Source organism: Daktulosphaira vitifoliae, unplaced genomic scaffold (assembly GCF_025091365.1).
Source record: "Daktulosphaira vitifoliae isolate Bord-2020 unplaced genomic scaffold, ASM2509136v1 Scaffold_2, whole genome shotgun sequence".
Lineage (NCBI taxonomy): Eukaryota > Metazoa > Arthropoda > Insecta > Hemiptera > Phylloxeridae > Daktulosphaira > Daktulosphaira vitifoliae.
Genome location: NW_026099573.1, coordinates 1107421 through 1123600, shown reverse-complemented (window position 1 = coordinate 1123600; position 16180 = coordinate 1107421). Strand labels below are relative to the sequence as shown.

General features: G+C 24.5%; 1 protein-coding gene across 4 annotated transcripts in view; it reads left to right on the top strand.

Moving 5' to 3' along the window:
- The window catches only part of LOC126899291 (KICSTOR complex protein SZT2-like), a 74358-nt gene that overhangs the window by 2428 nt on the left and 55750 nt on the right, over positions 1 to 16180 (top strand). For all 4 annotated transcript variants that reach the window (XR_007702545.1, XM_050674043.1, XM_050674044.1 and 1 more), the window contains 9 exons: positions 3762 to 3885; positions 3957 to 4224; positions 7216 to 7834; positions 10443 to 10751; positions 11052 to 11175; positions 11269 to 11498; positions 11696 to 12019; positions 13216 to 13297; positions 14772 to 15149. Coding sequence is in view for 3 of the 4 variants with exons in the window: in XM_050674043.1 (XP_050530000.1) it covers positions 3762 to 3885; positions 3957 to 4224; positions 7216 to 7834; positions 10443 to 10751; positions 11052 to 11175; positions 11269 to 11498; positions 11696 to 12019; positions 13216 to 13297; positions 14772 to 15149 (2458 nt within the window). In the remaining variant the exon portion in view is untranslated. The remainder of the gene's footprint in view (positions 1 to 3761; positions 3886 to 3956; positions 4225 to 7215; positions 7835 to 10442; positions 10752 to 11051; positions 11176 to 11268; positions 11499 to 11695; positions 12020 to 13215; positions 13298 to 14771; positions 15150 to 16180) is intronic.

The following is a 16180-nucleotide window of genomic DNA, read 5'->3' as shown; positions in this document are numbered from 1 at the left end:
AGATAAGCTAGTTCTGTAAATCAACGAAATATAAGAACAATAGGAGAGACCAAGTACAGTTATATCACTTTTTATATTTATTATGATTCCTTGTAAAATAATTATTTGCTACACATTTTTTTTATAATAATAAAGGATAATACAGGTTAGAATAAATTTTAAATTATGTATTCTTAGACTATATTAAAATCATATTTTTTTATTATTTGTTTAAATAATAATAATATTTTAAAATTTTTTTCTGAACTTTAAAATAGACATTTATTAGCACTTTTTAATACAAAAATGATTATTGGATCAATAAAAACTTTAGGAAAAGTAATATCTGAGTTACAATCATTTTAATTTGTAGAGTGATTAAGTAGACTAGATGGGTAAAAAATGTACTGTTTTGAATTCATAATATATACTCCACCAGTGTTACATACCCACATTAGGTATTAAAAAAATTGTAATTTAATGATTACTCATTCTTAAATTGTTATTGATCAAGTTATTAATCAGTGTTTGTAAGAAAATTTCTTAAAAATTGACTATTTTGATATTTAAAAAAATTTAATATAAAAAAAAAAATTTGTTTACAAATAATTAAAAGTGTAATTTTAATGTAGTGTAATAATGCATAAATTATTTCTTAAGATAATATAAACAAACTACAAAATATTGATTGTAACAAAATGTTTAGAAGTTGTCAGTTAGATCTGTTCCATCTAATTTTTTGACCCTCTTTTTAAATATTTTGAAGATATGTTATCAAAATATTTAAAAATAAAACATCTCTGTTTTTTATATTATATAATTTAATATGACTTATTAGTATTATAAAATAAGAAATATATTTTAAATATTAATAAAATCCAAATCATGTATAACTCAAAACAATATACTTTTATTATATAATTTTTTGTGCTAATTTCAAATTAGCAGTTATATTTTTTCTATCACCAATAATTTTTTATATTATTACTAATTAGTTAAAATCTATGGGATATAACTATAAGTAAAATAGTTCCGAATATTTTAATAGTATCATCTATTTAAACACCAAGACTTACATAGAAATTATTGATATTTCTTTTGAAATGGTTTATTACAATAAAAAAATAATTAAAAATACAAAACAATTGTTTTTAAATTATTACAGATTTTAATTTTTAATATTTTAAAAATAATCAGTGCAAAATATCATTTTTAACCTATTTTTTTGGTATTTGAAAGTTGATTATTTGAAATTTTATTATAAAAATAGTTGAAATTGTTACCACAACTTTTAGCTCAACTTCACGTTTGAAATTTACATTATTAAATAGAAAATTTTACGAGAATAAAAAAATAGTATTGTTAAGATATGCAGTCAAGAAATTGTATAATTTACTGTAAATTTATCAGAAAAGCTCAATATTTTTATTGTAATAGATCACTTAAATATAATCATAGTGATAATTTCTAAGTAACTTTTGGTGTTTAAAAAGATTTTACAATTGAAATATGTAGAACTGAATTAATTAAAAAAATTTTCTTTAACTAAAAAAACCATTCAATATGTTGCTAAAAAAATCTACTCAATTGTTAAGTGTATTAGTTGTGATCATTTGATGTATCGTTAAAAAAAGTTGGTCAAGTGAGAGCTGAGAAAATAAATAAGAGCCATAAAAAAAAAATGACATAGTAAAAAAACTTAAAAGAAATTTCTTCAAACGAGGAGGGACTACAGTGATTGGTTCCTTGATATTTATTAAAGTTATTGAATTTAAATGAGATAAAAATCAATTGATTTAAAAAAATTTTCTAACTCAAAAACTTTTGTAAGGTATTTTAAAATAAAATATTAAATTAATAGTTTTAACACAAAAATAGTATACATTAGTCATTTTCACCGTAAAGACAAAATAAAATCCGAAATTATTCTTTTCCATAATAAAGTATATTACATAAGGTTTAATTTAAGGTATATATAAAAGTATCAGTATTTTCGGAAAACTTTCAAAAGTTAAGTTGAAAAAGTTGTCATTTTGAATCCCTCCTGTATGAAGGGAAATAGTCTGATTTAAAAAAAAAGTATATAAATAGTATATCTTATGAAAAAATTGTATTGTTCTATACTTTTTAATAAAAGTTATAGTAATATAAAGTTAAAAATATAAATATAAAATCGAGAATTTTAACACAAAAATATCTACCATATAGTTATTTTCATAATGATGACAAAATAAAGTTGGAAATTTTTTTTTCCATAATAAAGTATATTATATTAGCTTTAATTAAATATATATATAAAAGTGTCAGTATTTGCGGAAGACTTTCAAAAGTTAAGTTGAAAAAGTTATTTTGAATTCCCCCTGTGGGCAGGTAAAGGGCCAGATTTATAAAAAAAATATATACAAAATCTATAAAAAAAAAAAAAAATTATACTGATTTGATAATATTTAAAAAAAGTTATGGCAGTTTTAAGTAAAAAAAATTGAAAAAATGTCAAAAAATATCTTTTTTTTAATTTTTAATTTCTCCCATTTACAGGGAGAACATGGGATAAGTAACTGTTTAATTGATAAATTAGAATTTTGTTTAATTTTTTGAGGGTAATATCTTCAACTAGATACTAATTGTAATCATTTGAAAAAAATAGGTCAAGTTAGAACAGAGAAAATAAATGATAGTCACAAAAAAAATACCTCCTTTGCTTTGCATTGAAGCTAATATCTTAAATATGAACGAGGGAAATTTTTACAATTTTTGAGGATAATATCTTTGATTAGATACGATTTGTGATATTTTGACATATTGTTGAAAGAAATCGGTTTAGTGAGAGCTGAGAAAAAGTAGTAACAGACACAAAAAAAAAAATCATAGTAAAATTAATACCTACTCAACTTTGCATCAAAGCTAAAATATAAATAAATATAATAAAATATAATTTTAAAATGTATTATATTCACCCTGAAGAATTAGTTAAATTTTACCTTGACCATATTTTCTTTAACATTTAAATTATTTTAAAAATCAATATTATATTTACATTTATAAATATGAATTTACTAGAATCTTGATAAAATTAACATTAGAGTATCTTTAAGATTAACAATTATTGATTTAATTAATGATAGCAAGGTGATAAATAGAACAAAAAAATATTTTTATCATTGAATGATGAAATTGAATACATGATTATGACTGTCTCAACAATGATATAAAGATTGTCATAAGTACTGTAATATATGATTAATTGCAATTAAATTTTGGAAAAAGTTCTTTACAAGTTGGAATATGATATGTGTTTTACTAACTCATGAAAAATGCGACACAAGTCAAGATATGAAATTTTATAATGAAAAATTATAATTGACTTCTTATTTATGATTAAAGAAATGATCTCTAATGGTAATATATCCATCTTAATTTTAAGATACAACAATTTTGCACTAAATTTGAGTTTCAATTCCTTTTTATATTAATTTTACTTTTATCTCATCAAAACTTATTTTATGAAAAATAAAATTTATATTACAAGGATTTTTTAATTAGTTTGTCTTTTTAAATATTTATTAATATTAAACATTTTTAAAATCATGAAAAATTATGAGAATAGTTATTTTACTTTTTATAAAAATTTAATTTAATAATTATTATTTATTGAAATAATTAAAGAATAATAAACTTAAAAATGATTTTTTGTTAAAATTATTGATTTTTTTATATTAAATAAAAAATGATGTTAGCCTATTCATTTTTCTAGAGTTCATAAAAATCAATTTTTTTTATAGAAACACAAATTTTTATGGTAATAGACAAACTCAATTAGTGTCTAAAAGGCAAATTAATGACCACATGCAAGCACACTTAGATAATATTGTATGTTGTCGTATGCGTGAAGGATTCATCGTAGAGGTTTGAGTTTTTTTTATATTTTTATTCTAATGATTTAATAAATGTATACATTTTATAATTTAAAAATGTAGGATATACAATTTAAAGACTCTGGAAGCTCTACTGTAAATTCTAAACTTCAGTTAAAATTTGTGTTACCATGGACTAATCATATTTATATTGAATATGATTTAACTGTAAAATGGCCACCTCCTAATTGTTCATTAGTTTTACCTATTATATCACAAGGAATTCCAGTTGTACAATCACCCCCTGCTTCAGGAATCCAATCATCTCAAGTGTCTACGACTGTACAATCAGATAGTTGTCTAAATATTCATTACACAATCATTGTTAAAGGTTAGTTCATTTAATTAATTTTATCTTATTGAAAATACAAGTTTAGCTTAAAAATTATATACAAGAAGTAGATGTGTTACAATTGAAAAACCAAAGCCTTAAAATGACAGTTATTCTCTAGTACATTTAAAATATTTTTTGATATTTTGTATAAAAAATAATTAGTTATAGTATATACTAATAGTTGCTAAGAAGTAGTGTAATTAGGATGTTATTTTGAAGAGCAATACATAAATAATTTCACAATCCCTTCATACTAAAAGAATTACATTTCTGAAGGTTTCCATCATAAAAATGTTGGAAATATGGTGTTTTAAATAATGATGTTAAATCCATCACAATTAAAAATAATACCAAGTTATATAAAAGTTACCAATATTTTATAATATGTTAGTGAATGCATGCATTCACTGAGTAACAAGCTTTCATTATAACTCCACATTTTAATAAAATGTAAATTATATTATAGTTTTCTTCAATTCTATACAGGGTGAAAGCCTTATAAAACAGTTAATTACATGATTATAACATTAAATCATAATATTTGATAATATTTAAATTTAAAAATATTATTAGCTTCGATGCGAAGCTGAGAAGGTATTAATTTTACCATGATGTGTTTTTTTTTTTTTTCTGTTGCCACTTTTTTATTTAAAGGTGTACAGAAAATATTATTTATTCATAATTTATAGAGTGATCGGTTTATCATAAACCACTTAATTACTTGCAAATAAATATAATATTAGAAAAATAATTTTTTATATCTTTTAATTACATATATTTTTGATTTATCAGCTATTAATTACTTTTTAGAATCATCACTTATAACTTATAGGAAAGTCAACTTTATTTATTAAATGGTAACATGCATATTTAACTTATAAAATAGAAAATTATCTTATTAATAAAATGACTAGTCAATAATAACTTATGGACTAGTACATTATATGTTATTTTATACCTTGACATGATGAAGTGTATGGCCAGAAAATTAATAATAAAAATAGAGGCACCCACTTCTGTCATTACTTTAAATTGTTAATAACTTATGAAATATTGGTCCAAAAGTTGTTAACGACCAGTCATTTTCTTAATAAGATTATTCCCTTTTTAATAAGCTATTTAAATATATATGTTACCATTTAAAATAACCCAGCACAGGGGGGTCTCGGCACAGTTGTGACGTGGCATAGTTGGATCAAGTATAATGATATCTGACAGTGATTAAAATTATTATCAAAAAAAACTCTGATGCAAATCTTTAGATAGTGTTTAATTTTAAAAAATTGGTGGATTATTCCAAAAGCTACATGATCTGCTATTTTCTTATTAATATCCTGATTAAGATAAAGTATGTCGAATAAAAAGGGATATAAATATTATTTCTCATAAAAAAATTGTGTTGATCCATATACTTTTCAATAAGTTATAGCATTATAAAGTTAAAATTGTAAAAATAAAATCGAGAATTTTCATACGAAAATAGCACTCGGTAGCCATTTTCACCGTAAAGACAAAATAAAATCCGAAATTATTCTTTTCCATAATAAAGTAAATTACATTAGCTTTAATTTAAGATATATATAAAAGTGTCAGACTTTCTGGAACACTTCCAAAAGTTAAGTTGAAAAAGTTAATTTTTTGTGAAAAAGTTGTCATTTTAAATCTCCTCCTGTGGGCAGGTAAAGAGTCTGATATTTAAAAAAATATACCAAATGAAAGTTAATGATATCAAGCATCTATATAAAAAAAAATTATATTCATTTATTCATTTTTGAAAAGGTAATGGTAGTTTTAAGAAAAAAAAATTGCAAAAATTAGCGATTTTTAAATATTATTTTAATTATTTTATTATTATATAAGTTAAGTAGTCAGAGGCGTGAAAATGAGTAATTTTAATAGGTTTTTTTTGGCAGTAGTTTAATTTATTTTATACATCAAATACAGAGTTATAGTCAACATTCACCAGTCAATAGAATGCTACTTTTATGTAAATACAGTTTCAGTTAAAAATTTTGATTTTTTTATGACCATTTAGTTAAGTTGAAATATTAGTGATTCCAATGAATTTAGTTTTGTTTTTTTGTGTTGGTATTAATTAAGCTTCTATATATTCTGTACTATAATAATATTTAATTTATTTGAATATCACCTATACTAATTGTCCTTTTGTGGGCGTATAAATATTTATATTATTTAATGTAAATTAAATTAATATCATATTATTTAACTAATCAAATAAATAATACAAAATTATTATACTATGTTTTGACTTAATTTGACGAAAATTAAAAAAAAAAATTATTTTAGAATAAGTTATTATATTGTTTTGGTTATTTTTAAAATAATTATGGCAATTTTAAGTAAAAAAATTGAAAAAATTTCGATAATTAGCGATTTTTAAATTTTTAATTTTTTTGAAGGTTTCCCCCATTTACGGGGAACGAAGGAAATTTTTTCAATTTTTAAGGGTAATGTCTTCGACTAGATACAATTTGTGATCTTTTGACGTATCATTGAAAGAAATCGGTTCAATGAAAGCTGAGAAAAAGTGATAACAGACACAAAAAAAACACATCATAGTAAACCTAATACCTTCTCAGCTTCGCATCAAAGCTAGAATAAAATTAACACTCCTAAATGTTATAAGGGATAATTCTTAGAAGTAATTAATAATTGATATATAAAAAATTATAAGTAACTAAAAGAAATAAAAAATTATTTTTCTAATATTCTATTTATTTGTGAGTAAATGAATGGTTTATGAAGACCAAACACTCTGTATATAAGTTGTTAATAGAAAATATTTTCTGTATACCTTTAAATAAAATAATATTTATAAATTTATATTATACACAATGCAAGGAAATAATAATTAACAAATATTTAATTGAAATATTGTATTGTATTAATCTTATAATTTATTGTTTAATTTATACACAATTTCTATAATTTAGATGTTAATTTAATTGTGTTTATTCTTAACATTAGGTCCCTATGAATTTTTACGTGATATAACATGTGGAAGAAATAAAAAATTACACAATCAAAATCTTTCACAATCATTTCAACAATGTCAATATCAACTTTCATCATATAAATCTTCCACTAATTTCCCTTCTACCTCAACAACTATTACAAGTACCATTTTACAATCGGATGGAGGTGTTGTATCCCCCCGTGGAATTGTTTTGAATAGTGCTGTTTCTTCAAAATATAGACAAGCACTTATAACTCGTTTTTGGTCAACAATGAGATCTATTGCTCAAACCGATTTGCTTATTAAGCATCTTGAAACATATTCACCTAGTACTGGTCATTTGGTTGATTTTAATAGTTGTAACCAATCAAGACCATATGATCAATCATTTGAAAATCAACTAAATCAAAAGGACTGCAGCTTAAGTCCTAGCAGTCCAAATAGTTCCAGTAAAATAGATAGTAGTAAAATATTAATGAATGCTGCAGTGTCAGGGTCATCTGTCACAAATTTTTCCTCTACAGTAATTCCAAATCGTAGTCCATTAAGAAGTGGTATGCCTTTATTTTACCATTTACCTTCATCATCTTCTACATCTGCTTTAAAACAACAACTTCAAGTAAAATTAAAGTGAGTTATGTAGTAATTAAAACAAATATTATACCAATATTTTATAAAATTAGTAATTTTAGTTTGCAGTATTTTATGAACTTTTATTTTAGGTTTTTACAATAAATGGTATTCAAATTTTTTATATGTATACAGTGATTCACTTATCATCAATTGCTTAATTAATCGAAAAATAAAAAGAGTATTGTTAATTTCTTATTGGTTTCTTTTGGTTCAATGCTTTTCTCAATTTATCAATTTTCGTAATACACAACAAAGCACTAATGGAAGGGGGTAAGAGGTGTAGTATGTATGAAGATGATGATGAGTCTGCTGACTAATTGACGCACGAGTGACCATGCAGCAGTTACCGTGTTCGGTTGACACTCCAGATCAGCTGTGGGTGTTGAAAAATCGTTGTTATAGGAAGGGAATAAGGATAACACCTAGGTATGAGGTTTTGAAGTTTTAGCATTTCTTTATTATATATACATTACTACAGTATTCAGTATTAGATTAATTAGGTTTCAAAACCCTTTAAGTTACAAATGTTTTAAAAAAGAAAATTTTTAAATCCATCTAACCAAGCCCTATTATAAAAGTAACTAAAATTCAAGTTAATAAAATTTATTTGTCTTATCAGCCCAGTATTATGAAAATTTAATCGTATTAAAATCAATTAACTTAATTTTAATTTTCTATTTATCTATTTGAAATTTTAATATTTTCATTATTAACTTATGATAATATAATTAAGTATTTTATTTTAAGTTAATTTTTAATAGGGCCAATTTATTGATTATAAAATAATCAGTTTCTAAAGGTAAGCATTCTCATTTCTGCTACACTCATTCTCTGGTCAACCACACAACACTGAAACATACATCATAGCTGGTCTTACTACAGTCTTTTAAAACTTACCTTTCAGTATTATTGAAACTTCTGTTATCATATAACACACTAGGTGCTCTCTCACTCACTCTCACCCATTCGCACTTAATCATGTGTTTTACATCCTCATCAATACTACCATTTTTTTGCACAACCGATCCTAAATACATAATACTTTCCACCTCTCCTATCACGGCATCACTTATTAAAGCAGAATCTTGGTGCACTTCTACTCTTACTCGAAAACCTTCTGATACTCCTACGCTTTTTACCCTAGTACAAGTGCCATCATACATATCTTCTATTATATTAATGTACCTTTTAGGGATTTCTTTTCTCATTAATGCCCACTTTAAAATCTCTCTCAGTGCTCTATCATACACTTTCTCCAAATCTATAAATACCATACACAGCTTTTTCTTCTTTTCCCTAAACTTTCCTATAGTTGCCTCACACAAAATACTGGCTCCATCGTTGACTTACCAGGCATAAATCCAAACTGGTTTTTAGATACCGATGTCTCATTTCTTATTCTCTTATCTATTACCTTATTCCAAATTTTCATGCTATAACATAAGCTTTATGCCTCTATAATTTCCACGCTCCTGTATGTCATCTTTACCTTTAAATATCGGTACCACAATACTATTCCTCCATTCATTTGGAATTTTCCCTTCTAATAAGATTTTATTTAAAAGTTCTTTCAACCATTTTATGGTAACACCGCCTAATATTTTCCATAATCTTTTATTTACATCTCATGTTGAAAAAATGAAATCTAAAGTTCTAAAGACTCTTGGTTTTATTATTTGTAATACAATTGAGTTTAATAATAAGAATTGCTTCAGGATTCTTTACTGTGTCTTAGTTAGACCTAATATTGAGTATGGGTCTGTGGTATAGAATTCAATTCAAATTGGTTTGATTGACTCATTGAAAAGAATTCAGAGACGCTTCTTTCAGATTATATGTTTTGAAAAGAATAGCAATAGTAATAATTCAAATGTTATCGCAAGTGAAGTTCAAAACAGTTTAAATTTAAATTCTGTTTACATACGATGAAAATACAATGATATCTCTTTTATGTTTAAACTTTTAAATGGTTAGATTTATTAATGGAAATTTCCTTTCACGTTCCTGTCCAACTTTATCTTGTTCTTCACATAGAATGTCTTTTGGTTTTAATACACCAATTGATAGAATATCTCGAGAGTATTAGGTTAACACATTTAAACTTTTTTAGCTTGAATAATCTACCACCTATTAAATATTTTATTTTTAATTTTAGTTCTATAAGTTTGTTGACACACCGTCTACAATTAAATGTTATATTCAAATATTTTAATGTATTTACTGTGCTCCATGATAGCGTTAATTCAAAATAAATAAATAAAATATACAAAAGGAGTAACATAAATGAATAATATAATAAATTTATTTTTAAACAAAATACATCTTATATATCTTAAGCACCTCAAATAAGTGTCGCCCTAGGACACTTACCCTCGTTGTTTTTCATAGTACTACCCTGCTTGTTATAAAATTAAGGATGCTTATTTAAAAGAAATATTTTACTGCAATTATGAAAAAAGGATTTTTACATTATGAATCGATAATATATTTATAAAAAAAGTGTAATGTAGATAATTATTTACACTATGTTTTTTTATATTGTTTGTTAAGTAACATTGTGTAATTAATAATAAAATAAATTTTATTTTTAACTGTATATTTATAGTGATCAACAACAAAATTTTACTGATCTTCAGCATCAACAGTATGCTGATTTTTGGAGACCCGTATGCACATTAGATCCAGATGTACAATGGCCTAGATGGTTCTCTACTTATAGAATTGGCGGAGGTGTTCTATTACTTAGACACGATCGTCCATTACCACGATGGTTACATATTGCTAACTCTGCTAATGGTAGGTATCAAACTCTTACTTGTCGGAAAGCTGCTGAATCTTTGTTTGCCATGCTTAAGCAATGGTGTACGTTTGTTCTGATTGATGACCACTCATATGTAAAGTGCTTAAATAAAAAGTAAGTAAGTAATGTTTTACTAAGGAATAAAAGTATTATTAAGGGTTTTTTTACAGTAAATATTTATAGATATATATTAAGTTCATTTATTAAAATTACCATGTAAGATCTTTCTAATAGCTTCAGAAGTGCTAATAAAAATATGTGTAATTAGAATTATTCCTAGCTGTTGTGTTTAAACCTTTCTGATCCAACAATTTAAAAGATTATTTAATAATATTTTATAATTTGATGTGCTTAATTGTTTGAATTTTAACCTATATTCATATATTGAAAATTATGATTAATTTTTTATTTCAGTGAAACTTTTACTGGCAGTGTATCATTTTGTATAGCTAGAGTAACTTTAAGACCACCATGCTGTTGTTGTATTGTTTTACATTTAGCGTTTCAAAGCTGTGTACCAGCAATTGTTCACCACAAGGTTTATAAATTTACTTAATTTATAAAATTACTGTATTAATTATATTTTTGATTAGCAATTTCTTTTGAATTATGTGTTGTCTATTATTGATAGATTGTAGATGATCTCAAAAAACGTGTTCTACTGTTAGATTCAACAATGACCCAATCAGACTCAACTATAACAACATCATCAACTTTACATAAAAAATCTTCTAATAATAGTGAACATTTACTTCATGTTAGAAGAAAAAGTGGGATTGAAAAATTAGTCCTAAAAAAAAACAAAAGACCAAAAAAATACATTAAGATGTTGGAGAAGCCATTAGAAAAAATTCTTATCAGGTATGGTAGTAGTAACCATTTTTCGACCTTCATTTTGTATAATTTTTTCTTCTAGAATAATTATTTTGGGAATAAGGAGTTTTTATTTTAATTAGTTTATCCGGGTGCTATTATAATATACATTTAAGGATTATACTGTTTTCTGTTTGAGTTCATTAAATTAGTTAAGTAATTTGTTTTTATATTTTAATTGCAAGGTACGAACGAATGCCCTCACAGTTTACTACAGTTATATTTCCTGATGGTAGTCAACCTAACACTGCAGTTTCAACTACTCCAATGCCCACAAATTTTAACTTTTCAAATACCTCAAGCAATAATGGAAGACAACAGATAAGTCATCAAAATGTATCTAATGGAGTTGAATGTTTAAGAACTTCTTCAACAACAACTACAACTCTGTCACGCTATTTATACCATAGACGATGGATATGGAGTAGTGGTCAAAGTTTATATAATAAGAGTATAACTCAACAACAACTGCAACAACAGCTAGCACGTACTCTATCCTTACTAACAAAGTATGAACATTTTTTTTATTATTAATCACAATGTATTATTTATTGAAACAAAAATTAATGTAATGAATTATTTTGAGAAGAGCTTATATAATTGATTAAATTTTAATTATTTTAAAAATATTAACCTTCTATTATACGCAGTATGTATTTTCTGGATGAAAACACATCATGCCTTGATATTGAGGCCTGAGAGTTCCTGTTTTCTATAATAAAATTAGAAGCTTACAAAAAGTTTATTCCCCTAAAAAGAGAAAATTAGTATTTTATCCAAAATCACTCTGTGTACACTATTAAAATAGTAAATATATACGTAAAGGGCACATTAATAGATAGAAAAAATAGATTATAACTAGATCTATATTAGTTTTTTTATTTCATATTCTTTATACTGATATGATGTCAAATCTCATACAAAGAAAATGCATGAAGAGTAATAGTAAAATTTCAAGAATGGCAAAATTACTAATAATAATAAACAGCCAGTTGTTCAATAAAACACAACAAATTAACAAATAGTGAATGATAATAACACTATTGATAATAAATACATTATCTATTTGAAAATAACAAACAAATAAAACTTACTGTATATTTACAACCTAAGACCACTAATTGTTGTTCCAAAGATATATTCTACGAGTTAAAAATATCAGCACATAATTGACAAAAGACATGGTTATATTTTAAAATATTATAAATAATTAAAAACGCTTTTAAGACTCTATCTTAAATGTATAAAATCATTAGTTGATCAATACTAAAATTGAGGTTTAATTAATTTTTATTTATAGTTGTCATTATGAAATAAACAACTTACTTAGCTTAGTTGAAACTGCATCGTACCACAGTGTAAAGATATCAGGGTTTGATTTTGCACTAGGCTATGTAGGTATTCATGACAATTTTTCAGAGAAGATGTTCAGAATATTTAAAGAAAAAAAAATTGTTTAATCATAATAATCATAAGTTTTGTATAAAATTTATAATAAATAAATATTTTGCACTATTATGCTAAAAACCAATGGTGTATTTAGAAATTTTATATGATAGCTTTTAAAATGTAGAGTAGTGGGGAGATTTAACCTATGACTACCACCACTACTATGATTTTAGGATAATAGAGGATGTCCAAACCCATGATTCCTTTTCACTCCTAGTAAATACACTGCTGTTAAAAACAGGTTATTATTTTTCAGGATTCGTTTAAGAGAAGGATTTAGATTTGCTCATTCGTCTGCGGGTGTCATTAATATGGTATTACAAGTTCATATGTCAGATGTAAGTTTTTAAAATAATTATTTTATTCAATTTAAATAATATTGAAAGTTTATAAGTTTGTTTTTGTAATTTATACTGATTAGTAGAACATCAGACATATCTGATAATTGGAGTATAGGGTGATAGATATAAAGTTATTATTTTTTAATATTATTTAATCAGCTATACATATAATGCATATGTAAGATGACCTTACATGATATTGTTAAAATCTAAAATTTACAAAAGTGATATTCTAAAATATTCAAATCAAAATAGCTAAAAAAATCTTAATTTTACACATTTTATTATAAAAGAAATCAAAAAGATATAACTTTATATATTGATATATGCAAGAAATAATTAATGAATTCCTTTTTTAATATACAGAGTGATTCATGTCATCATCTGATTATAAGTTAATATAACTTATTATCTTATTTTATTAATTTTAATTCATAGTTAGCTCAAGTCTCAAAAAATGGAAATGTCATGTAATATTATCTTCTTCTTAAACTGGTTCTTATTACTTTTTAATACTTTTGTTTTGTCCGTATTAATTTTTAGTCCTATTTTACTGGCTGTTCTTTTAAGCACTGTCACAAACTTTTTTTAAAATCAACAAATAGTTGCCAGATGTTTTGGCGGTACTCATACTTTTATTCTATTAGTTGGTCTATAACGGTAGTTGTTCAATCAATGGTTTTCCCGTTCGAAATCCATACTGGTATCCTCCTAGGTTTTCTTCCACGTAAAATTTTAATCAATTAATAAAATCTTCGCAAATACTTTGTAAGCTGAATTCAGAAGAAATATTCCTCTATAATTGTCGCACTTGGTTTTATTGTTTTTTTTATATAAAGGTATGATTATAACTTCATTCCAAGTTTCTGGTAGGTGCTAGTCATTTCATATCTTCTGGCATAACTTAAACATGAATTAATGTATTTCTTTTCCGCCGTACTTGATGAACTCTCTTGGTATTTCATATGATCCTGGCGATTTCTAATTTTTTAGGCTACCTATTGCTTTGCAGGTTTATTCTTCGGTCACTTCAATTATCATTGGTTCGGCTCAATACCGTTTTTCCCTTCCCGTAAGATTGTTAGGGATATCTGCATTTAGGAGTTCAAAAAAATATTCTTTCCATCTTATCACTCTTTCTTTAGGATCCATGATTATATCATTATTACAATTTCTGATGATTAGACCCTTAGTACACTATTGCGTACTCGTCATTTTTTTTATTATTATTATTGAAAACTATTATTTTAAAGATAGATCACTGAGTTTTAATACTAAAAGAGCTAAATTATATGTGAATCAAAACTATTTAGAAATTTTAAAAATCAACATTTATATAGTTCTCTGAAAATTGATTCTTAGCCTATGATTAGACTAAATCCTACCCATCAATATTAATTTTTATAAATCGTTTTTTACTGTCACTTTTACAATGTATTTGTTTAACTTGATTCATTATTTTTGTATTCAGTCATCTTTAAGCAAGTGTATATCAACTGGGAATAACAAAAGTACTAGTCATTGTGTTATACAGTATGTCTTATTTCCTCCACATATTATTTCCAAGTTACAACCTCTTGATAATGATGATGTTAATGAAAATACAAAAACAAAAGTAAATGATGATAACAGATCATTACTATATTCATCAGACGAAGAAGAAAAGTATAAAAAACAAGAAATAGCCAATAATATAGAATCAATTAGTGGGGCTATATCATTTGTTGAAGATGATTATCAGTTAATTACTGAATGTTGGATTGAACCACAACATGGATCAGTAATTGTTAATGGAGAAAAAAATAACAAATACATGTCAGGGTTATCGTATGAACAACTACCAGATGCAGTAAGTAGTTCCTATAAGTGTTTTTTTTATATTGCTGCTTTTAAATTTTATTCTGAAAACTGTATAATTAATTATAATATTTTGAACGTCTGCGTTATTTAAACCTATACAAACTTGAAACTTATAAAATTAACTATAATATTAAAAAAAAAAAAAGTACACAAATGATCCAATAAAGTAGAGTTAAGGCATGTTTTAGATTAATATTGATTAATATCTGACAGTGATTAAAATCACTGTCGTAAAACCTTTCAATGTGTATTTGAAACATTAAAAAAAAAAATTAATTTATCTACCAAACATTACATGGTTTTTGACTAAAGAGATTACTTATACGGGATAAGTCAATACAATGTATATATTTTTTTAATCATATATTTCATTAAACAATTGTTAATTTTAAATAGCTTAGAATGATATTAGTATTTTGTTAGCATGCATGATTTTTTGTTTTAATGACTTAACTCTAAAAATCTAGATTTAGTTCATTTTTATTTTTTCATCATAAAGTACATTGTATTACCTTTAATTTTATGTAGGTTTAAAGAAGTCAAGCTTTATAGAATATTATAAAATATTATTAAAACAATTGTATATTATTTGATGATTATGATCCCCTTCGGTAGTTTGATAAATGATAGGATTTAAAAAATAATTATTATTGAAACTAAGGTCTTGTCTTAAATATTACCACTGAATATTTTATTTTGATCCAAATATTATATAGTAAATATATAGTAAGTATAAATATTATATAGTAAGAACTGTTTATTATGTCCACCAAAAATTTTGTGAATTTTGTTTTAGAGTCTGAATAAAACTTACTCATAGAAAACAAGTCGTTAGATCGTCTTTATTATTATTAACGTATAATACATAAAAAAAATATTTTTAGCTTCGATGCGAATCTGAGAAGGTATTAATTTTACTATGATGTGTTTTTTTTTCTTTTTTCTTTTTTTTTTTTTTTTGTCTGTTACCACTTTTTCTCAGCTCTCCCCGAACCGGTTTCTTTCAATGATACGTCAAAA